At 36.0% G+C, this 25206-nt stretch overlaps 1 protein-coding gene across 1 annotated transcript; it reads left to right on the forward strand.

Annotated features, from left to right (window-relative positions):
* The first annotated feature begins 1048 nt into the window (after nt 1–1048).
* Nucleotides 1049–24401, forward strand: LOC114302661 (TMV resistance protein N-like). The gene is made up of 10 exons (XM_082885908.1): nt 1049–1139; nt 1444–1504; nt 9072–9350; nt 9878–10970; nt 11090–11226; nt 13189–13240; nt 15377–15570; nt 15771–16265; nt 23600–24121; nt 24224–24401. Exons 1-10 carry the CDS (start codon nt 1049–1051, stop codon nt 24399–24401), a joined length of 3102 nt encoding a protein of 1033 aa, XP_082742034.1.
* The last annotated feature ends 805 nt before the right edge of the window (nt 24402–25206 follow it).

Below are 25206 nucleotides of genomic sequence, written 5' to 3' on the forward strand. Positions count from 1 at the left end.
TCAAAAAAATTGATCATTTCATGTTTTGAAGTTGTGTATTGTTTGAATGTGATGTATAAGAGTGAGGAGTGATTTGGAAAATTAGTTAAAAATTAATTTTTTGAATTTTAAATTTTTTTTTCTTTTTATGTGTAAAAAATATAAAAAAATGAGGTAATTTAAAATAGATTAAAAGTTAAAAATTAATTTTTAACTTACTTTCCAAATTGCCCTGAGTTATTGGATTGTTTATAGTGTGTTTTTGGTGACCATTCATGAAGTTGCAAAGGTGGCCAGGTGGGGGCTACTGTGACCCTGGTTTGGGGGTGCCATGTTGTGCAATTGAGAGTGGAAGTAATAAAAATTGTTTCATTATAGATATTAGATATTGGGGGTAAGAGTAAATATGACATTTTAACAAAACTAAATGTTAAAACATGAGTAAATTTTGCTAGATGGCTCAACAGTGAGTTTCTTTTTCTTTCTTTCTTTTTAATGCAACTAGGGGATTATAGTGTGTGTATATATATATTGCACAGAATAGTGTGAGTCTATAATAGTTAAATTGTAATATAAATCACACCTTAAGTACGTATTTTCATAATACTTGTTAAATTTTTTTAAAAAAATTACTTAACAAAAAAATTTGTAAAAATTAATTACAAAAATATAGAATAATTTATAATTTTACTTTTCAATATTTGTAATGTTTATTATCAATTTAAAAATAAATTCTCAACTTTCAATTGAAATGTAATTTTCCAATTTTTTTAACAATTGATAAATATATATTTTTTAATATATACGTTGTGACAAACATTAAAAAAAGACCCACAACAGCTGTAATTTCTAGGAAGAGAAGGTTGGTGTAATTATTATTATTATTACAATACTTGCTTTCTTCGAAGGAAGAAATTTCGTGGAAATTAACTTTCAGACTTTACTTGGACGTCGACTTTAGTGTAGAAAGACGAAGTAGCTTGCATGTAATTTCTTTTATCTCATCAATCAAAATCCCCCAATCTCTTGAGTTAAGGGATCTGGTAGTACACCAACCAAACAGTTAACAATGGCTTCCTCTGTTGTTCTATCTTCATCTCGATCTCGATGGACATACGATATGTTCTTGAGCTTTAGAGGCGAAGACACTCGCGATAACTGTAAGAATTTATTCTTAATTAGGCTGTTATTGACTATATTTTGTTTGATTTGTGAAATACAAATTGAACGTGATTCAGATAGATTGACTGGTATGAGCCCAAAATTATTATTGTGATCCATAAAGTTTGGGTCATGGTCATCTTGGTGTATATATTATTTTATATGTGGATATGTGATATGGAGGTGTAAGGCATGTTTTAAGTTATTTGGGTTCCTTAATGGGAGAGCCCAGTAATTGTTTTATTTAGGCCCAGTCCCCTCTCCTATCCTTATTAAGGTTTACATATATCTATATTTATGTAGATCAAAGGGTTGTCAGCCCCATTGAAAGACAACATAAAGGAGGGGAAGAGCTGGTGCTAAGGTTTTCCAATTGTGAATGTCATATTCTTTCAAGGAAGCAAAACTCAAGACAATAACGAAATCAAACGGTATGTATCTAAGTTTATATTTTAGTAATTAATTATATTCATAGTGTTTTGATTTCTAGTATATAGATCCTATAATCTTACATGTGGTATCAGAACAAGTTTATACTGAAATCAAAATCATGACAGATTATTTCAATAATTTTTTTTTAGAATAAGAAATAAAATATATATATATATATATATATATTTCTTTTACTAAAACAATGTGCCTCGTGATGGGTGATTTACATGTACATATTGTTCATCTTTGAAATTGCTTCAGAATCATTAATAATTATAAAAAAAACCGTGTTGATTTGAAATTGTTCCGTGAATATTGCTTCTGAATATATTTTGTTCATTGTTGAGATCTATTGCTTTGAATATTGATTTGAAGCATATTTGACAACATACTGACTCAAAGATTATAATATATTAAAATAATAAATAGTGATATTTTTAATGGGAAAATATTTATTTTAAAATTGTCTCAGTTAGAGAACTTTTAAATCAATATGGGTGATACTGCTAAAGTGGTTAATCTATTGAAATTTATAAGTTTTTTAATAAAGATTCTGGAAGCTCTTCTGAAATTGTTTTACTCAATTACCTTCCCAAATGGAGTTAATTGAGTGTATTAATTTTAGAGGTAGTGTGAGCCGCTAGTAAGGAAAATTTTATTGTTTTTGAAAGAATTTATCTACCCAAAGGAGATAATTTCTTGATAAATCATTCTTGCTAGTTGACTTGTTTATAGGTGTTAGAATGTGTCTTATATATTTAGCCCAAAGGTATTTATATGATGATATATTCTGGCACATCTGAGAATATTGCTAAAGTTTATTCGCAACATATTCTTGTGAGATTATAATTATTGCTCATGTATAATTAATTAAGATTATATTGAAGTTTAAAGATGTTGATTGTATTCTATATATTCAACCCAAAGGTGTTTATATAGTGATACATTCTGGCACATCTGAGAATATTGCTAAAGTTTATTCGCAGCATATTCTTGTGAGATTATACTAATTGCCTATGTATAATTGAAAGTTGGAGTTGTGAACATGCTTTCTATATATTCAGTTTAAGAGTAATACATTTTAAATATTTGAGAATATTAATTTTGATTATGAGGTTATTATTGTCCATATATAATTGAATGATATTATATTGAATTGAAGGCAATGAAGGGAGATATTTTTATGAAAATCAAATTTACTCCATTAAAGTTTTGATTATGAATCGGTTAAAAGATATTGAGTTAGCTTTAAGACTAACTGATTTAGATATTGACATACTCAAGAATGTGTCTTCTTAACCATTTATATTAAGACCTCAATATAGTATGAAAGATTGAAATTATATTTAATGTCAACTATATAAGAAACTAGAGTTTTAAAATATTCACTAGGTGATTCTTATAAGAAAATGTAAATTATACTCTACAATGCTCTATATAATACCTTCGACTTTTACAAATCGTTATCTCTCTTCAGTGTTTTATGTTTTTCTTTCAAAATATTCCGCAAATCTCTTTATATATTATTAATTCAAGTAAGAAAAATTCTTTAGAATTTTTTGTGAGCTATGACGCTCTTCCCACCTTCGGAATCTCCTTATTTATTTTTTAAACTGCTTAAAAAATGTTTGTGTTAATCAAAATTTTATTTTCTGGTCAAGTTATTTAAGTTAGAGTCTAGTAGTGATCTAATTTTAAAGAATGTTATTTTTATATCATCCATGAGATAAAATTCAATTTTAATGTCAACAAAATAAGCATTGTTATTATTTTTAATTTTGGTAATAAATAAAATAATAATAATAATTGAAATAGATTTTATTTTGACTTGGATGATAATTATCATAAAGTGTGTGGGAGAAATTATTCTATTAATTTTATAAATGAGTATTGATGTTATGCGTTTGTCTAATCTCATTTACGTTGAAAAACACACTGATAAAGTTTTTTTAAATTATTAATTCAATGTGGATATTATAGTGAACGTGATAATTTTGGTTAATGTAGTAACCTCTTATTAATTTTACAAAATTGTGAAATCAATTTAAATATATCATGCTTGTAACTTCGGAAGAAAGTTAAATACTTGAGCATCGTAATTGGACTCTAATAAAATGATGATGTGTATGTTAACATGTTTAAATTATACGAGTGTTTTTGTGATAGAATACTTTTAATTACTATATATACTTGTGTATACTTTACATATAATACAAAGTTTAAAAAAAAAAAAAAAACACTTTTGAATTGTGAGCTAGTAGAAAATTTAGAATAACTTTTGAGTTTGGGATTGTACAGAACTAAAAAATTTTATGATATATTTTTGAAATCAAAATGGGACCTATAACTATTTGTTGTTACTTTGTAAGTTGTCAATGGTTCTATTATCTTGATTCTGACATAAGAATCTTTTAAACTTTTAAAATGTGAAGTTATTAGATTGGTGAACAATTTAAATATATAAATCTTCTTGTATACTTGTGCCTATTATAATAAATTGGTCCGTTCATTCTCACATAGAGAAAGTGAGAGTGCAGGTAGAACCTGAAATGTCTATTCAATCTGTTGATATAACTTGAACATGTATAACACGTACAACTCCTAGGCATTCTCATACAGTTCAAGATCCTTGTGATCATATTATTTTTCTAAATGAGCAATATCAAGAGAGTGAAGAGATGATTGTTACATATGATGAAGATATTGGCGATTTGTAATATGGTAAATGAATTGGTAGAAATTATTAATTGGACATGAGACCATAGCATACTTTTTTTTATAAAAAAAAATAAAAAAATAAAAATAAAAATAATTTGAAATCTAATGATTATTTTAAAGATAAATAAATAAATACAAAGCTATTGTAAGAGCTTGTGATTTGAAAAGAGTATTGTTCTTACCAATGTCATAAATATAGGTTTTCAATGATCATAGTGGTATTGTGACATCTTTATCTCTTGCTTTTCCAAACAAAATAAATTTGATTTGTAAGTTAAACAAATTTATCTATGGTTTTAAATGACTTTCTGAGCAATGATATTTAAAGGTTCACCAAATATTATTACTTGGCTTTATGGATAATACTGTTAATTTATACATATATCTCAAGGTCAGTGGGACCAATTTATTTTTCTTGATCCTTTATACCGATGGAATTTTATTTCCTAGTAATAATTTCGAATTAATACTTGATGTAAAGATATTGTTGTTAATAAATTTTTGATATGAAATATCTTGATAAAGTATTTTATATGTTTGGCATTAAGATACTTGAAAATAACTTAAAGGATTATTTGCCTCATCTCAAAGAGCATACTTAGATACATTTTTACTGAATTTAATATGCAGAATTGAAAGCTTTACGTTGCTCTTCTTAGTAATCGAGACTAATTAAGTAACATTCAGTATTCATAAAATGATTTTGAGAAAAGTTCATGAGGAATGTCTTGTATGCTAATGTTGTGAGAGTGTAGTGAATTATGAAGTTTGGATTAAACTTGGTGCATATGTAATTAGTTTGTTAGACAATTATTATTTTAATTTAAGCCTTGACCATTGGGTTGGAACATATAAAGTGTTATGATATTATACGATTGTCTATAAAAGAATTAATCATATTAATATTATTGGTTGTACTATGTCGACTTTGGTAGTTGCTCAAATGATATAGTATCTATTATTGGTTATATTTTTATGTTTGCATGAGGTGTTGTTTCATGAAAGAGTTTCATAAAATCTCTTATAATTTTTCACTATGCAACATGTTTTAGAGCTCGACTTGAGTTATACAATTAAAGAATTTTATTTCAGAGCTTGGAATTGTTAATTTTATTTCCAAACCTATAAAGATGTATTATGATATACGGTTTTAATTTTCTCTATAAAGAATAACAAAAACTCTTATGGTGTTAAATATATAAATTTAAAGTACTTCAAAATTGGAAAGTTGTTAAAGATGATATTCTTTATGAGCACATGTTACAGAATACATACTAATTGATCCTCTGAATAAAGGGCTTGGGCCAAATTTTAGTTTGCTAAATATATTGAGCATATGGGTTGTAATGACCCCCACACTGTCCTGACCACACTCATATGCATTTATATGATTCTGTCCTGTTAAGCTTGCATTTCAAATCTTGTCTTTGTTTTGCTTAAGTGTTACGACATGCTTGTACCTTGCTTGGTGTGAGTTTAGCCCAAGTCATCCTGAGCCTAGGTCACCTTTGAACCTCTTACATCTAAGACCATCTTGGAATTTTACTTCGGTTGACTTCCACCTTCACCCTGGCATGTAGGCCGAGATGTCACTATCTAGGCCGAGGTGTTCATTGCCAAGGCCGAGATGTGTATTATCTAGGCCGAGATGTTACTCTTGAACCCAAGTGATCTTGCTCCTGGATTGGTACGACCTAGACCGAGGTGTGGCACATCTAGGCCGAGGTGTGGCACTGCTAGGCCAAGTGTTGTCCTTTCTAGCCGAGGTCATTGTCCTTTGCTTGCCGAAGTCTTGTTATTAGCCGATGTCATTACTTGTCGGAGTGCCCTTGCCGCCTAGCTTGTTGAATACACTTTGTCGTAAGTCTTGTCTTTTCACTCAGTCACCTTTTTGAAAAGAACCAACCAGCCGATGCCACGTGTCCCAGCTGAGTGTTAAGTCAGCCCACAGACCCAAAATTGTATCATTTGTTATTGTCTTTGTTCTTGAAGAGAGAGAAGCTCTAGGAGAGGAGAGAAGTTCTTAGAGAATGAAGAGATTTCCAAGCTTGATCCTCAGAGCTTTAACCGTTTGATTTGTGCTTTGAGGTTAGAATCTTGATTTACTCTTGTTGTTCTCATCGTTCATCTAGCTGCATTGCATGATCGAGCACGATTTGTAGGCCATGCATTGATTTAAAGTTTGTTTTTAGAAAGAGAAAGTGTTATTCATATGTTCTTGAATAAAAGCCTTGTTTAATCCGAAAGCTTGCATCAAGATTCATGTTTTTGTGTTTGTTTTCATAAGATCTCCAAGTGTGGGTACCCAGGTCCATGTTTTCGAACTCATAGCATGAAAATCCCCGATTTTCAAATAACAGGTTGTGAGTGAGCATTCATGTTTTTTTTTTTTCAAGTTCTTCATATTCATGTTCTTCAGTGGGAAACCCAAATTTTTCCCGATTTCTTTTCCTTGAATGTGGCCATCGGGACCACACCTCGGCAAGGAGGTATGGGACCTTGGCCAAGACCTGGTAGGTGCCCAGCATGTTTTCCCGAGATAAGAAAACTGTGTTTTGTTCTGATTTGACTTAGTTTTTGAAGAATGCCGAGATCATCTGTATGCATGTGAAACTTGTTTGAAAGTGCATTCAACAGATTTTGCCATGTGTTTGTAGGACTTGAACTGCCCTGACCCCGACGTTTGAAGAACTATGTGAGTGGTATTTTTAATAAAGCTATATTATAATGTTTTGATAAAAGTCTTGTTTTGCTTTGTTTTGAAAAGTATTTGTAAGCATGAATGGTTATTCCTAGTTGGAAATATGTACTATCTTGTTTTGATGACATTCTTGGAAAGTCCTTACGTGCTGGAGGACTCTAAGCATTTGCAGCACAAATTTGGAAGTCCGTACGTGCTAGGGGACTCTAAGCATTTTTAGCACAAGTCCTTAGTGCCAGGAGACTATAATGCAACTGCACCATTGATTTGAGATATCTCCCTTGTCTTGCCTTGTTTTGCCACTGACGGTTTACCACGTGGGTTTGTTTGTTCGGAATGCCATCACTTGCACTATATTGATGCTAGTAAGCATCCTTTGAAGCATTGAAAGATTCGCTAGATGGACTTGGTTCATCCCTTGACTTCGCACTAAATATGCTATGTATTGTTTGATAAAGATCTTGAATATCAGTCATGCAAACCCCTTTATTATTTATACCATTCACTGAGTATCCAAGCTCACCCTCTCTATATATATGTAGGTGACGAACAGGACGGCGGTGACGCCTAGACGTGCTTGTAACTTGTTTTGGATTTTTGCACTTTTGCAGCATCTTGAAGATCATGCTTCTTAGTTGTATTTCCTTGTATTTTGTAGTTGACGGCTTGAGAAGCCTTTTGGTCAAGATGTAATTTGTACTTTATTCCATTTGTATCTAAGACGTAAAACCATGATGTGTTTGTCATTTCATTTAGCTTATGCACTGCTCTTATGGACTACTTAGCTTTAAATTTATTGCTTCCGCACTTGTACGCCCCATATGTATACTCTGTTTGTGTGTGAACCTTTGCAAGTTGGCCTTGGGTAATTGTGAATTACTGGCCATCATGGCACCATTCTACTAGGGGCGGAATGGGGTCGTGACATGGGTACTTTACAGTTTTTTATGTGCTTGGTTGAAGAAATTTTTACCCATGACTATTATCTATGGTATATTTCAGTTAATAAAGTTTAATGTGTTTATTCACATTTTGTTTATAGTTATGTGTGTGTACACATAAATGGTAATTGTCATATATGTATACCTCTTATATGAGCTCTTACAGTTATATTTTAATTTTGAGATATAGAGATTAACGCTTTGGTTTAAAAGTGTATATGGATACATAAAGTATGATGCTTGGTTTAAAGCGTGAAAGACCTCGGTTTAGAGGAATAAAGGCTTCTTTTGGAAGTGTAAAATGGAATAAAATTCCTTGCAGGGTCTTGTCAAGACCATACAGAGGACTGAATATGGAATTAGCATGTTATATAATTTTTGGATCAATTATGCTGAAATTCCACACTACACTTTATCACATATAGGAATCCATGTTGGTGAGATATTAGTGTTTGTGACTGTGGAAGGTGTTATGTTGTTCAATAGCATAATTACCGCTACAGTTCGATATTAATATTTCTCATTGAACGGGATTCTGTGCTGAGATGTTTCTATTCTGAATCATGTTTATGTGGCCACTAAAGTTGTTTAACCCGAGAGTCATTTTTTCTCAAATAAAATATTTTCTTAAAGTAGTAGTCAATGTTGCCTAAGTGGGAGAATGTAAGAATTTATTCTTAATTAGGCTGTCATTGACTATATTTTGTTTGGTTTGTGAAAAACGGATTGAACGTGATTCAGATAGATTGACTGGTATGAGCCCAAAATTATTATTGTGATCCATAAAGTTTGGGCCATGGTTATCTTGGTGTATATATTATTTTATATGTGGATATGTGATATGGAGGTGTAAGGCCTGTTTTAAGTTATTTGGGTTCCTTAATGGGAGGGCCTAGTAATTGTTTTATTTAGGCCCAATCCCCTCTTATATTCTTATTAGGGTTTACATATATCTATATATATGTAGATCAAAGCGTTGTCAGCCCCATTGAAAGAAAACATAAAGGAGGGAAAGAGCTGGTGCTAAGGTTTTCCAATTGTGAATGTCATATTCTTTCAAGGAAGCAAAACTCAAGACAATAACGAAATCAAACGGTATGTATCTAAGTTTATATTATAATAATTAATTATATTCATAGGGTTTTGATTTCTAATATCTTCGTCAGCCATCTATACACAACGTTGGCTCAGAAGGGAATTCACACCTTCAAAGACGATGAAAAGCTCAAAAAAGGAAAATCTATTTCTCTGGAACTCCGGAAAGCGATTCAAGAATCAAGGTTTTCAATTGTGGTTTTGTCCAATAACTATGCTTCTTCCAGATGGTGTTTGGATGAGCTTGTGGAGATACTTGAATGCAGCAACACAACTATTTATCCGATTTTCTATAACGTAAAGCCATCAGAAGTGCAAAGCCGGTGGATTTGCGGAATTGGTGTCCAAACAGGGAGTATTGGGGATGGAGAAGGTCCAAAGGAGGAGGAATGCTTTGGCGCAAGTTGCCAATTTATCAGGATGGCCTTACCCTAGTGATACAATTGTTAGGTATTTAATTAATATATTCTCCTTTTGTTCTCTTTTTATTTCTATAATTTAGATTGAAGATTCAATTCTGTTTGGTTTCATAAATAGTTTTTTTTTTCATATTTTAGTCAATTTTTTATTTTTATTTTTTAGATGCATTTAATCTATAATATAAATGTACTTAACAAGTAAAATACAAAAAAAAAAAAAAAAGGTTGCAAAAATGTATTTAATTTATATATATTTTTTGTATTTAGTAAATTAAAAAAAATAACAATTTTTTCCCTTTTAAATATATCTAGATTATGAAAATCTAAAAAAACAGAGAGAGTTATGTTTTGAAGTCATGTTTCTTAAATTTTAGTTGAATTATTTATGTTTGTCTTTTTTTATTTGTTTTACTATTCCCCTAAATCTATAGGTCTGAATCCATGTTCATCCAAGAACTTGTTGGGATACTTTTTAGAAAATTAAACCATACATATTCGAGTGTCTCCGAAGACTTAGTTGGGATGGATTCCCCTATGGAGAAAGTGATTGCATTTTTAGGATTAGGGATAGATGATGCTCGTCCTGTGGGGATATGGGGAATGGGTGGAATGGGTAAGACAACTATTGCAAGAGCTATTTATGACCATATCTCTTCCCAATTTGAAGGTTGCAGCTTCAATGAAAATGTTAGAGAAGTTTCAGCAAAAAGTGGTCTGAAAACTCTGCAAGAACAACTCATTTTCGAAATCTTAATGGAAAAAGATTTGAAAATAGGAAGTGTTGGTAGTGGAGTAAGTATGATAAGGAACATAGTATGCCGTAAAAAGGTTCTTATTGTTTTCGATAATGTGGATGAATCAACAGAACTTGAAAAATTAGTAGGAGAGCATCATTGGTTCAGTTTTGGAAGTAAAATCATTATAACAACTCGAAATCAACATGCATTAACTAGATATGGGATAACACATATTTATGAGGTTGAGGAATTAGGAGAAGATGATGCTATAGAACTCTTTAAATCAAAAGCGTTCGGGAAGCAGCAGCAAATGGAAGACTATGGAGAACTTGTACATCATGCAATAACATATGCTAAAGGAGTTCCTTTGGCTCTCAAAGTTTTGGGTTCTTTTCTTTGTGGTCAAAACAAAGATGAATGGGAAAGTTCATTAAACAGGCTGAAAGAAAGCCCTTTGAATGAAGTTCAACAAGTACTCAGAATACGTTACGATGCATTACAATTGGTAGAGAAGGAAATATTCTTAAATATTGCCTGTTTTTTCAGAGGGAAAAACAAAAATGATGTAACAAAAATTCTAGATAGTTGTGGCTTCCACCCAATTATTGGAATAGATGTTCTTGTTAAAAAGTCTCTCGTAACTATCTCAGACAATAAGCTGATGATGCATGATTTGATACAAGAATTAGGGTGGTATATTGTTTGCCAGAAATCACCTAAAGAGCCTGGGGAGTGTAGTAGGTTGTGGCTTCAAGAAGATTTGACACGTGTGCTGATGGAGAATACGGTAAGACATCTTAGAGAAAAGCATGACCACTTTATACTTATTTATTTAACAAAGCTAATTCTGCATAATTTTGTCAGCTTGTTAACATTATGTTGCAGTTACTCGCTTGTGCTTATTAGGGAACAAAAAATGTGGAAGGCATAGCTATGGATTATCCTGACCTAGGACATCAAGATCCCAAGGACGTTGGCCTGAAAGAATTGAAGTTGAGGCCTAAGGCTTTTGCAAAGATGTCGAACTTGAAAATTCTCAAAATGTGTTGTATGCACCTATAGACACCCCATTTTTGACCATCCTCAAGACTTGGACGTCATCGTTTAAACATTCGATGATCATCCATGCTCGTGTTCATTTTGAGTTCTTAGAGGTCTCGGCTACGCTCCTTGCCTCAAGATCTCTCAACTTGTCTGTTTTGTGCTTGGTTGTGGACCAAATACTTGTGTTTTTACTTCTAAGGGAAGAGGGTGGCTTGTTTGCCATGCCCTCAACCCACCGGCCAAGGCCTGAAGCCATCGGCCCTGTTTTCTTTCCATCGGCTAAAAGTATTGGCCGATCGGCACTATATTTGGTCGGCCGGCACTTATGTTGGTCGATCGGCCTTTTTTGGTGGCAAAACCCTGTTCATCTGCTTTATGCAGATATTTTGTGCCAGCTGGCATCCACAATTAACCCCCTCCATACACGTGTATGGAGGGATTTGCCCTTTGCTTAGCTTCTCCAAGAAGCTTTGCAAATTGGATTTCTATAAGAGGGGAGGCCCTCCTCCCTTCTCAGAGGTTCTAAAATTAGGGTTAGAAAAAGTTGTATCTCTCTCTAGCTCTATATCTCCCTATCTCTATCATTTGTGTGTGTATTTGTGACCTAAAGTGATTTTTGTTCACACTATTGCACACAAACACCTAGCATTACACCATCCTTGGTTGCTGAGGTTCTAAGGAGTTGTTGTTAGGGTTCTTGGAGTGGTTTTGATCAGAGAAAGGTGCTGGTGTTGTGTTCTTGAAGGTGTTCTTCAATGATGAGCATTCTTGCTTTAGATACCCCTTTCTTGCTTAGGCTTTTAGCCCTTCTTGCTTATTGTTTTAAGCTTAGCTATTAACTGATAAAAGTTTTGTTTTTACTTGCTTTTGAACTTTGTTTAGGTCATTTTGAGGTTTGGGGTTGTTTACCCCCTCCAAGGCCTTGTTAGGCCTTGTTTTAGGCCATCCCTTTTGGCCCTTTCTTTGAGCTTTGCATGGCCTCTCTACCACTGAAATCCAGAGGATTTTCAGTGGTGGAGAGGTGGTCTTGGTGTCCTAAATAGGAGAGGGTCATCCCCTCTCCTTGTCATCTTGAATACTAGCATAAGTGGCTTATGTTGGTGGCTTGTATGCCTAGCCTGTTTTAGCTTCATTTCAGCAAGTATTTGGTGTTTTTTTGCCATAATTTACCTCTGTTTAAAGTTGGTTTAGTGGTCTCTTGCATGCACCTTATACTTACCTTGCAATCCCCTCATTTGCCTTAACATGTATTTAGCATTTAGACTACCATGCTTGCATGTTTTGGCTCAACTCCATGAAGTTTCTAGCCTTGTTTTAACATGCTTGAGCTCTGTTTTTCATTGTTTTGGTCATGCTTACATTGTTTTGTATAGCTTCCATGCAATCTAGCTTGTTAGCTTTGGGTGTTTGAGTCACTAGCATGCTCTATTCGGATCATTTTAATGGTTTGGCATCACTTGTAATATTATTTCAGTCCATATAGTATGCTCATGTACTTGCATTTGTCACTCCTTTAATGCTTTAAAGGGTTTATGTTTTATGCCTCATGAATGTGTCATTGTGTATGCCACCATGCTTAGGTCTTTGGGATGCCATCTAAGTGAGTTTTTGGGCTTACTTTGACATGCCATAACTCTGTTTTTCATTGCTTAAATCATGCCATGTTTGGTTTTGATAGGTGTAGTGTAACGCCCTTTTTGGTAGCCTTGCATGCCTCATGTTTTGGCGTTGTGTTCTAGTTTGTGTTGGCTAGTTTCAAGCTTGCTTTCGGTCTTGTTTGGACTTGCCTTAAGACTGTTTTAGGTCCTCTTGGCCCTTTGGGGCTTGCTTTGTATAGCCATGGTTTGAACCCTTAGGCTAGTTTCAAGCTTTAAGCTTTCTTGCATGCTTTGCTTGTGTGCTTTGGTCGGTTTGGCACCTCTCCTAATATGATTTCAGAGCTTAACATGTTTGCCTAATAGCCATGTTTGTCTCCCTTTAAGCGTTCTTAAAAGTTGCTCTACAATGCTTAAGGTAATGGACCATTAGCATGCATGTTCATATGTGTATTTCATGCCTTTGTTTCATCACTTTGGCCACTGATTTGGACCTATTTGAGAGCTGTCCATTTTGGTTTAAGACCCTTATCGCATGTTGTTGCATGCTTGCCTTGCATGTTGTTACATACTTGACCTATTGCATGTTGTTGCATGCTTGAGTTATATCGCATTTGGCATGCCCCTTTTGTTAATTTGCTTTGCATGTTTGCATGTATTGTCCCTTTCATGTTGTTGCATGCTTGCCCTACATGTTGTTGCATGCTTGCCTATCCTTGAATGTTGCCACATGCCTTGCATGTTTGCATGCTTGTTTAGGTTGCATTGCATTTGGCATGTTTGTCACCATTAACCTTGTATGACATTGTCATTAACATGTTTATGTCGCATCAGATTTGCATCATGCTTGAGTTGCTTGCATGCTTAGGTTGCATAGCATTGTATGTGCATCCCTTGCCTCTTGATCAAGCATGATAGAGGTTGGGGCCTCTTATGTGTTTTGGTGTGACATTAATTGCACATTCGGCTCCTTTGGCCATCATGCATTGAAATGCGTGATTGGTGGTTCGAGGGTTGAGGACTACACTCTTTTGAGTCTCAAACATGATAAGGAGGGTGGTCATGCAAACATTTCCTTGTAAATGCATTGCCATGCTCTGTTTGTCCTCTGCTGCAACAACACAGCATTCTGCAGGAAGAAATGGCGGGTCAGCTACTTTCAGTGCCGGTCGGCTAAATATTGTTGGCCGAGAGCTTTACATTTGGTCGATGACCAATTTCCCATGGCCGATGGCCCTATCTCTTGGCCGATGGACTCTCAGAAAGTCCCCAAACTGGTTCAGAAGTGTCACAGGAGTTGGCACAGTTTTTAGAGGTACAGAGCAGTGTAAACAGAGGCAACATGTGACATGGCGATGGATTTCTGAGCGAAGCCGTCCGAGCACGCATGCATCCCTCTTCCCGAGGCTGTTTTTACTATTTTCATAGCTTAATTGATTTGCTTAATTAGTTAAGTGTTGTGTAATAATTAATTAGCTTATTAGTTAGTTAATTATGTAATTTGTATTATTCTTTCAGTCACTCCGTCGAGAGGGCGCAATTGTGTAACAAGCGTGTGTGTGTGTGATACATGTCTACCAACCTCTACTTCTTTCTCCCTTTTACTTAACCGCTTACGATGGTTAGTTCTAGGGCACGTTTCAATTAGCATCCTTATGCTATGCATGTTTGCATCATTCATTTGTATTGCATGCACTGGGCTTGGCGCATCATACTAACTGTATTGTATTTCAATTCTAATTTGAATGCATGTATCGAATTGTCGTATCTCACATGCCATTTTAGACTAGCCGAGCCTATTCTAGTTGCATTTTGTATGTGATACATTAGCCATCTTAACATGGACTTGGATCATACATTGATTACTAACATGTTCTTTGTTTTGGCTCGGAGTACACTGTGAGTGTTTACGCTTTAGGATACTGCATGTGTGTTAATGTTGCCATGACAGCATGCTTGCCATGAGGCTAACTGCTTATTTGATATAACTACCTGAATGCCTGTGGGTGAAGGTTGGATTGCTTGAATTGAGACAATTCATTGAAATCCACATTTTTAGCCTATTTGCGAGTAGCAAACTTCAAACAATTTCCAAACAAACATGAGATGTTTTGTTCGAACTAGGCGATCTAGTCTATACTTGTTTTGCAGTGCGCATCACATAGTACTTCTAGCTAATTAACCGGAATAAGAACACATGTGTTTTCAAAAACAAGATATCATGCTTAGTACAGACCGATCTTCAGATCGGGCGAGCGAGGGTGCTCATAGATGACCTTCCCCAATCGTACCCAAGTTCCCGAGCCAAGGCAACTTTGGTGATGACGGACACGTGGCCTTAGGCAACGAGTCAGGGTTTCCTAAATTTCTCCAAAACAAAATATTTAGGTGGCGACTCTGTATCTGGCAACGCAGTCCATGTTTGGCACTTCTTTCTTAAAAATCAGTTTTCCAAAATGATTTGCTGGATTTAGACTCTTTGGTGATTTATCAGTCTCGCATTACACTTTGCGGGATTAGATTCAGAACCGTGACATTCGAGTCCGAATTATAGAAACATGAGGCCCTCGGGGCGCGTCTACAACACCTCACAGAAGACCTCAAATATCTTTCTAACAAGTTAAGATATCTTGATTGGTGCAGATACCCTATGAAATGCATGCCTTCAACATTTCAACCAGAGTGTCTTGTTGAACTTCACTTAACCTATAGCAGCATTGAACAACTTTGGGAGGGAACAATGGTATGAATGTGCATTATGTTTAATTATTCTAAATAAGATGCAAAGTCCTTGACACAGTATATTTTTCATAATTTCTTTTTATTTTTTGTTTTTCTTCAACCACATCTAGGCATTTTGAGGATCATGAACCTTAGTCACTCAACATATCTAACCAAGAGCCCAGACGTCACAAAGGTCCCAAATCTTGAAATATTAATTCTTGAAGGCGTACAAGTTTGGTTAATCTTCATCCATCCATTGGAATTCTTCGAAGGCTTATTTGCCTCAACTTGAAGGACTGCAAAAATCTCAAGAGTCTTCCAAGTGACATTCAATTGGAATCTCTTGAAGTTCTAAATGTCTCTGGGTGTTCAAAACTTGAAAACATTTCAGTCAACTTTGGATATATGAAATGTTTATCACAGCTTTATTTAGATGGGATTAGTGTAAGTGAACTTCCACCTTTAGTTGGACATCTTACCGGTCTTGGTTCACTGAATCTAAGCAATTGTAAAAATTTGAAAAGTATTCCAGCCAACATTTGTCAGTTGAAAGCTCTTACAAGTCTAAACCTCACTGGGTGCTCCAAAGTTGACAAACTTCCGCAAGATTTGGGTTTCCTGGACTGTTTAGAGGAGCTTCATGCAGATTGCACTGCAATTAGACAAGTCCCCTCCTCCATTGGACTTCTGAAGAAACTAGAAATATTATCCTTTCGCGGGTGTTGGCTTATTTTTCCTGCGAAGGAAAATATCATAAATGTGAGCGTGCCAGCAAGGATTGAAAAATCCTTACAAATTAAATTCAAGCCAATTATCAAGCGATTGCGTTGACGGTTCTTTTGCCTCAATGAAGAGGACTTCAAAATTGTTAAGTGTAGAGAAAAGAAAAAGTAAAAGAAGAAAGAGAGACGGAGAAAGACGATTGAGTGAACAATCAAAGTAATAATTACTTACCTCTACTCCTATGCTTCGAAAAGAAAGTACATAAAATGCTTCGAAAAGAAAATGCTGAAAATAAATGAAATCTATATTAAACTACTCCTAAGATAAGGAAAATGACAAAAAAAAATAGAAATCAATTGTCTTTGATTTGAATTCTGGGTCCTTTACCATGTAGCCATGAATGGCTATTTATAGACAAATATTTGTACGAAAAAACTTCCAGCAATAACTACCCAATAACCACCTAAAACTACCCACTCTTCCATCTTCATTCCCATAATGCCACATAACCCTCCATGCCTTCATAACTTCTCATAACCTCCAAATGAGTAGGAGGATGCCACATGTCCTGCAATTGTATAAATAATAAATAATAATAATAATTGCAGATTTATGGTGCTAACATTACCCCCCGCAACCCTTAAAAATGATGTTTATTTGCATTTTTGAAGGGCCGAACCAAGCACATGACTAATCTAAACAATAAAGTGCTTCGAATAATATCAACAAAGTGCTTCGAATGATATAATAGCACCAATAAACTGCTTCGAATGAGCATAAAATTATGACTAAATGTTCCGAATTATATATATACACATTGAAGGGATATTATTGCAGAAAAGTTTCGAAGGATAACCACATATTTTCAAGACAAAGCCAATGATTCACCTTAGCAAACTGTTACACATGCTAAATAACCAGCTTCGAATGTGGTATAGAGGACTAAAATTATCATTAGAAGGTCGCAAATGCCAACAAAGGACGAATTACATCCTTGGAAATACTCGGCAAAGCTTCGAAGGTTCACAACTGTCACTATTTTTTTCTTCGAAGCTGTTGTTGATGCAAGATGGAGTGCTTCGAAGCTTACAAAATCATGGCAAAAGGGCTTTCGAAGCAACTTTTGGCCAACATTGTGGTTATTCAAATTTTGTATGTTTTGGTTCACACATAATTAATGAAAATATTAATTTTATGCTTTAAACCAATTATTAATTCTCCGAAAACACCAAAACCGTTGTTCTTCGAACCAACTTTTATAGAATACTAGTTACATTTTCATGTAACAAATGGCTATAAAAATGGTTATCAGTAAAACCACTAATTATCTTGCCAAAAATAGGCATTATTCGATAATTAATTAATTGTCATTTTATATATATTTGAAGGGAGGTACACATTTCGAAAGCTTTCTTGTCCCATGTTACATTTCGAAGGTGTTTATTGACGACAAAACCACCCTTCAAAAGTCACATATGTTACTAAAGGATTAAAGTCGTCCTTCGAAAGTGCTCACGACATCTCTTCGAACTAAATCCAAAGAGTTGGATTATTATGAAATTAGTTTGGCATTTTAACTAGCCATTAATGGCTATAAAATGATATTTCAATGAATAATCTACTTCGAAGTGTCTTGAGACATGCTTCGAAGGTAACCACAAAACCAAATCGTGATGGTTTTATGGATCAACTAATAACAACATTTTTGGCTCAATATATTGCAATAACGAAATATTATTTGTTAGTCATTCCATCAAAGTCAACGTTTGATGTGATCCACAAATCCAAAATGGATTTCGAACAACAAAAGTCATGGTATAGTGTGACCATGAAAATTCATACTTTTTGACATTTTGAAAAATGTCAAAAAATTTGAATTCATGAACAGTGGCTTGTTCATTATTTTTGACCATGTTTGTTTTAAAAACATGACTTTTGCCAAATAGATTTTCATAATTATTTGGAAAAGTGGGTTGTTTTTCCATGTTAGCCATTAATGGGTTATGAAAATCACCCACAGATATGTTATTTTCATGGCTTGACTCTCTAAAAATTGGTTTTAAGACCCCCTGTAGACACCCCATTTTTGACTGTCCTCAAGACTTGGACGTCACCATTTGAACACTCGATGATCATCCATGTTCGTGTTCGTTTTGAGTTCCCGAAAGCCTCAGCCACGCGCCTTGCTTCAGGATCTCTTAACTTGCGTGTTCTGTACTTGGTTTTGCACCAAGGACTTATGTTTTGTGCTTCTGAGGGTAGAGAATGGCTTGTTGGTCATCCCCACATCTCACCGGCCATGGCTTAGAGCCACCGGCCTTGTCTTCTTTCTACCGGCCATTGGTGCTGGCCGGTTGGCATTTTGTATGGTCGGTCGACCATTCATTTGGCCGATGGTCCCTTTTTCTGGCCGGTACCTCCTTTTTGCCTTTTTCAGGCATGGTGCATGCCATCTGTGCCAGCTGGAGTGCACGGACTTGTCCTCCATACACGTGTATGGAGGAGTTGCACCATTTGCACCCTTTTAGCCTAGCTTCTTGAGGAAGCTTGGACCTTTGTCTTAGCTTCCTCAAGAAGCTTGAACCCCTGTCTCAGCTTCCTCAGGAAGCCTTGGCCGCTTTGCCTTAGCTTCTTTAAGAAGCCTTGACCCCTTTTGTTTAGCTTCTCTTGGAAGCTTAGGTCTTTGCCTTGTCTATATAAGAGGGCTCTCCCTCTCCTTTTAAGAGGTTCAGCAAAACCAGACCTAATATCACATATATCTGTTATATACACCTTCTCTCTCTATATCTCCCTCTCTCTCTTCATTTGTGTGTGTTGGAGGGCCTAAAAGTGTGTTTTGGTCTTAGTTTTGCACTAAGTCACCTAGTATCACACCTTACTTCAGTTGTGGAGGTATTGAGAGGTTGTTCTTGGAGTTTTGAGCTGGTTTTTATCATAAGGAGGAGGCTGAGGTTGCTGCTCTTCAAGTGTTCTTCAAGGGTAACACTATTTACTTTATATTCCCCATTCTTGCACTATTTTTTAACCCACTTTGCATGCTTTTTTAGACTTTGTGTATAACTAAAAAAAGTCTTTTATTTGCATGCTTAAGATGCTTCATTAAGGTCACTTTGGTGTTGGGGGTCGACTTCCCCCTCTTAGGCCTTGTTTGGCCCCTTTTTGTGCTTTCTTTGTTGAGCTTCGGGAATCCTAGTGTATTGGCCTTCTCACACTGAAATCCAAGGGATTTTCAGTGGTGAAGAAGAAGTTTTGTGGTCTTGCATAGGGGAGGGACGCCCCCCCCCCCTCCTTTTGTCTCTCATTTGTTCATGTTTCTGGCTCATAAGGGTAGCATGCATGATTAGTTGTCTTGGACTCCATTTCAGAGGTTTTTAGGTGTTATTAGGTCATAATATACCTCTGTTTTTGGTCAGATTAATGGCCCCTTTTATGCATTATATACTTGCCTTGTATTCCTCCATTTTGCCTAGAAATGCATTTTGCCATTAGACCACCATGCTTGCATATTTTTGCCTAGCTTCGTGAAGCTTTTGGTCATGTTTCATCATGCTTGAGATCTGTTGGGTGTTGATTTGGTCACACCTTTCATGCTTTGTATAGTCCCTTTGCATTCTAGCATGTTGGCATCGGGTGTGTGAGTCATTAGCATGCATTACCTTGGCTATTTCAGTGATTTGGAATCACTTATTATGTCATTTCAGTCCATATTTTGTGCTTACATGCTTGCATTTTTTATCCTTTCAATGCCTTGAAGAAATGTGATCTTATGCTCCATGTTTGAGTCATAGTGCATGCCTTTTGTTTAAGTCATTTGGGCTGCCATATTAGAGGGTTTTTGGGTGTATTTTGATGCATTAAAACTCTGTTTTGAGTTGCATAATCCATGCCATGAGTGGTTGGGGTAGGTGTAGAGTAATACTCCATTTTGTGGCTTTGAATGCCCTTTGTTTTGGCCTCTTTTCTTGGCATGTCTTGACCATAGTCCATGCATGATTTAGTCTTGTTTTGGAGTGCTTTAGGACTGTTCTAGGTCATTTTGATCCTTTGGGGTTTGGATGACATAGCCATGGTTCGAACCCTTTTGTTGGCTTCAAGTTTTAGTCATTGTTGCATGCCTTGCTTGCATAACATAGTGGATTTGGCATTATCTTTTACATGTTTTCAGAGCTCGTTATGCTGGTGATTTGTCCATGTTTGTCTCTTCTTAATGCGCTTGAGAGTTGACGTCTTGCATGCCTAAGTGTTAGACTTCCATATGTGCACATTTGAAGGTGTTTAGTCCATCACTTCCATGCACTTTGGCCACTGTTTTAGGGTGGGTTGAGGCCTTCTCATTTCAATATAAGTCCATCTTTGCATACTTTGCATGTTTGACATGTTGCATTGCATTGGTTTAGCTTGCATGATTAGGTAATGTCATGTTGCGTTGCATGAGTTGCATCACTTTACATTGTATATGGCATACGCGCATTGCATTTTGTTTGGTTTGGGGTGTCAAACCAAACTTGAGGGGTGAGGTGTGTTCGTACTCAAAGTGACGAAACACGTCTCAACCCTCGGTCGCCGATGCCCTTGATCTCAACATGATAGGGCGTTAGCACTCATTTGTTTTGTTGCATGCATTCACATTGAGTTGCAAACTTGGTGTCTTTGGCCATCATGCATCAAAATGCGTGATTGATGGCCCGAGTACCAAGGGCCATACTCCCTTGAGTCTATAGCATGATCGGGAGAGTGGCCATGCACACATTGCTTTTGAAAATTCCATACCATGCACTGTCTGTCCCGTGCCGCTGTCAAAACAGGGCTCTGCAGAAAGAAACGGCCAACCGGCCACTTACAGTGCCGACCGGCCATCAGTGTCCAGCCGATGACACAAGATTTGGCCGATAATCCCCTTCCCATGGCCGGTGGAACTCCAAAACACTCAGGATGAAGTTCAAAGCAGTTCTAGAAACTTTCATAATTTTCAGAGGAGCAAGGCAGTGTAAACAGAGGCAACAGTGGCATGGTACAGGTTTCCGAGCAAGGCGAATCAAGCATGCATCATTCACGCATTCTGAGGCGAGGCTGCGCCACCTTCTTTCTGTAATTAATTTGTTAATCAATTAGAAGTTTTTGTAATATTTAATTAGCTAGAATAGTCAATTATTTATTTGTTTTGTAATATTTATTCGGACCCTCCGAGCAAGGGCAATTGTGTAATAAGCGTGTGTGAGTGTGTGTATGTCTTCCAACCCCCACTTCTTTCTCTCTTTTATTTATCTGCTTTCAATGGTTAGTATTAGGGCATATTTAAAATTAGCATACCTTATGCTATGCATGCGTGCATTCATTAATCTGTATTGCATTCACCGGGCTCGGCGCATCATACTAACTGCATGGTATTTCAAATCTCAAGTTGAATACATGTTATCTGTTGCATTTCATATGCCATGTTTAGAATAGCCGAGCCTATCTAGGTTGCACTTTTGCATGTGTTACATTAGCCATTTTAACATGAACTAGGATCATGCATTTGATTACTAACTAGTTTCTGTTTTGGCTTGGAGTACTAGGTAAGCATTTACGCTTTAGCATCCTTGCATGCGTGTGAGTGACTGCCATGATACCATGCTTACCATGGGACTATATGCTTATGTGATATAACTGCCTGAATGCCTGTGGATGAAGGTTGGATTGTTTGAGTTGGAACAACTCATTGAAATCCGTGTTTTAGCCAACTTGCGAGTAGCAAATTTCAAACCGATTTCCAAACAAATGGATATGCGATGCTTTGTTCCAAATTAGGCGATCTAGTCTATACTTTTTTGTTGTGCGCATCACATAGTAAGATTAGCTAATTAATCGAGATAAGAACACATAATGTTTTCAAAACTAGATATCATGGTTAGTAGAGGCCGATCTTTGATCGGGCGAGCGGGGGTGCTCATAGCTGACCTTCCCCAATCGTACCCAAGTTCCCAAGCCGAGGCAACTTTGGTGATGACGGACACGTGGCCTTAGGCAAACGAGTCAGGGTTTCTTAAATTCCCCCAAAATAAAATATTTAGATGGCGACTCTGTATCTGGCAAAGCAGTCCATGTTTGGCACTTCTTTCAAAAAAATTGTTTTCAAAAACGATTTGCCGGAGTTGGACTCTTTGGTTCAGATTTAGAACCGTGACAATTTGAGTCCGAACTGTAGTAAGCCCGAAATGAACAAAACGGGGGATTTCCTCCCAGCGTGTTCGGGGACGTCTACACCTCCCGAGCCATGCATGGAACATCATTTTTAACCAAATTTGGCTCAAGAACATGCTCTTTCGTTATGTTAATTTCATAATTTGGCTCTCTAAAAACGGACTCTTGAACCTCTCGAGCCATTGATGAAATCAACTCTTTGCTTTTGCTATTTTTAACCATGGAAAAATTCTGAAAAAATTCACCAATTTCGGCCATTAAGGCCTCAGTTAAAGACTTGGTAGTGAGAGTTGATAACTCATTATTCCATTGGCAAATTTCCATATCAAGTTAATGAATTTCTCCAATTAAATGGTGTCTTTTTTCTTCCACCAAATAATATTGTAAGGGATGAAAATTTATTTCATCAAGAAAATAAATCTCTTCTTGAAGATCCAAAATTTCTTGTTTACGCCAATAAATTTCATCTAGGCTATTTGAAATGGACAAATCCAATTCATTTTTCATTTATTACACTTGACGTCCTACTGGGCGTGCCAAAAATTGTTGCCTTATTTTTCCTACGAAGAAAAATATCATAAATGTGAGCGTGCCAGCAAGGATTGAAAAATCCTTACAGATTAAATTCAAGCCAATTATCAAGCGATTGCGTTGACGGTTCTTTTGCCTCAATGAAGAGGACTTCAAAATTGTCAAGTGTAGAGAAAAGAAAAAGTAAAAGAAGAAAGAAGGATGGAGAAAGACGATTGAGTGAACAATCAAAGTAATAATTACTTACCTCTACTCCTATGCTTCGAAAAGAAAATGCTGAAAATAAATGAAATCTATATTAAACTACTCCTAAGATAAGGAAAATGACAAAAAAAAATAGAAATCAATTGTCTTTGATTTGAATTCTGGGTCCTTTACAATGTAGCCATGAATGGCTATTTATAGACAAATATTTGTAAGAAAAAACTTCCAGCAATAACTACCCAATAACCACCTAAAACTACCCACTCTTCTATCTTCATTCCCATAATGTCACATAACCCTCCATGCCTTCATAACTTCTCATAATCTCCAAATGAGTGGAAGGATGCCACATGTCCTGCAATTATATAAATAATAAATAATAATAAAAATTACAGATTTATGGTGCTAACAGCGGGTGTAAAAGACTAACATCTAATTCATGGAGTTCTTTTTTCTTGCCTTCAACTTTACTTAGACAGAGAGAGAATTCCATGACTTTGAAACTAGCAGCTTTGTCAAGGTTAGAGTCTTTACAAGAACTAGATCCCAGTTACTGTAATTTAAAATCTATCCCCACATCCATTTGCCACATCTACTCGTTGCAACAATTAAATCTCAATGGAAACAGCATTGAAAGTTTACCTACAAGCATGAATCAACTTTCGAAGCTGTCAAGCCTGCATTTGGAAGGTTGCAAGAGGCTTAAAGAACTGCCAGAGCTTTCATCATCAGTACATAAAATACTAGCTGATGATTGCACGTCATTAAGAACAATATTGAGTCCATCCACATTCAAAAATGTTGACATCTTTTCCTTCATGAATTGCTTCAAACTGGTTGAGAACAAGCAGAACAACATCCTGACAGAAAATTTTCTTTCAAATTTATTTCAGGTTCTCTCTCTCTCTCTCTCTCTCTCTCTCTGTGCACGCAGGCAAGCATTGTGACCAATCTCTATTGTGCAGAGGAATTGTAGTGGACAGCAATCTGTTTCTTTTATTGTTTTCCCTGGGAGTAAGATTCTGAAGTGGTTCAGTCATCAGAGTAAGGGTTCTTCAATATCTTTTGAGTTGCCTCCACGTTGGTATAACAGCTGGTTCTTGGGAATTATTTTAGCTGCTGTTGTAATCAAGGATAAATCCAAGTGCCACGAGTGCTTTTATTTTAAGATGACAATTAAGTGCCTTGGTACTCAGACGATCATCGGAAAATGATGTACACCGTTTCTACATTTTCGATTAGCGAATTCTGGAAATGTACGAGTTATTTATTTTCCATGCACTGATTTTCTGGGACTAATGGAAGATCATATGAAGCAATTGAATGAGGGTGGAATTAAATTTCAAGTTTGTTTAGTTCAAGTCAGTCATAAGTGCTTAGGGGGAGGATTTGAAAGGGATTCGGTATGTTGTGCTGCACCTAAACGGGAGCATATTTTTGAGGTCGAAAAGTTCGGCATCCATTTACTATACGAGAAAGCTGATGAAGCAGCATTGATTATATATAGACCTGAAGATAACATGGGTGTGGGTGTGTTCCATGGAGACTTGGATAGATCAATAGAAGTTGCTAATGCTAGTGCTAGTGTTACTAAGTCAAAGAGAAAATGTGATGACAACAATGACTATGATGCAGTGGTAGCAGGACCCAGTGGAAGTGGCGGATTTGATGATCAGGAGGAGGAGGACCACCTGAATAGCAAAAGGGTTAGGACCAAGTGAAATTGGGAGCTTTGACTAGGTATGTACCTTGAACTCAGTAACTTAGCACCAACTAAAAATGTCTTCAACTCACACACTCCACTGCAAATGTCTCTAATTACAAGCAAGGGAAATAATAATAACAATAATGAAAGGACCACCAGAAAATAAACTTAGAATAAATGTAACTATTATATTTGTGTGTGAGTGATTTTCTGACCACACTGCCCACCTAGTAATCAGCTGGAGAGCACCGGCAGAATAGATGGCTTCTAGCTAACCTGCAACAGAAAGAGAAGTCTCCGGTGGTGGTTCATCC

Source organism: Camellia sinensis, chromosome 8 (assembly GCF_055761805.1).
Source record: "Camellia sinensis isolate YWXY chromosome 8, ASM5576180v1, whole genome shotgun sequence".
Classification (NCBI taxonomy): Eukaryota; Viridiplantae; Streptophyta; class Magnoliopsida; order Ericales; family Theaceae; genus Camellia; species Camellia sinensis.

What these genes read in the sequence shown, in the direction of transcription:
- LOC114302661 (XM_082885908.1), top strand. Translation starts at nt 1,049, where the DNA reads ATGGCTTCCTCTGTTGTTCTATCTTCATCTCGATCTCGATGGACATAC. An exon ending in GTTGCTCTACAATGCTTAAG is followed by an intron (nt 13,241 to 15,376) that starts GTAATGGACCAT and finishes TCCGAATTATAG; the next exon opens with AAACATGAGGCCCTCGGGGC. An exon ending in CTCTCTCTCTGTGCACGCAG is followed by an intron (nt 24,122 to 24,223) that starts GCAAGCATTGTG and finishes GAAGTGGTTCAG; the next exon opens with TCATCAGAGTAAGGGTTCTT.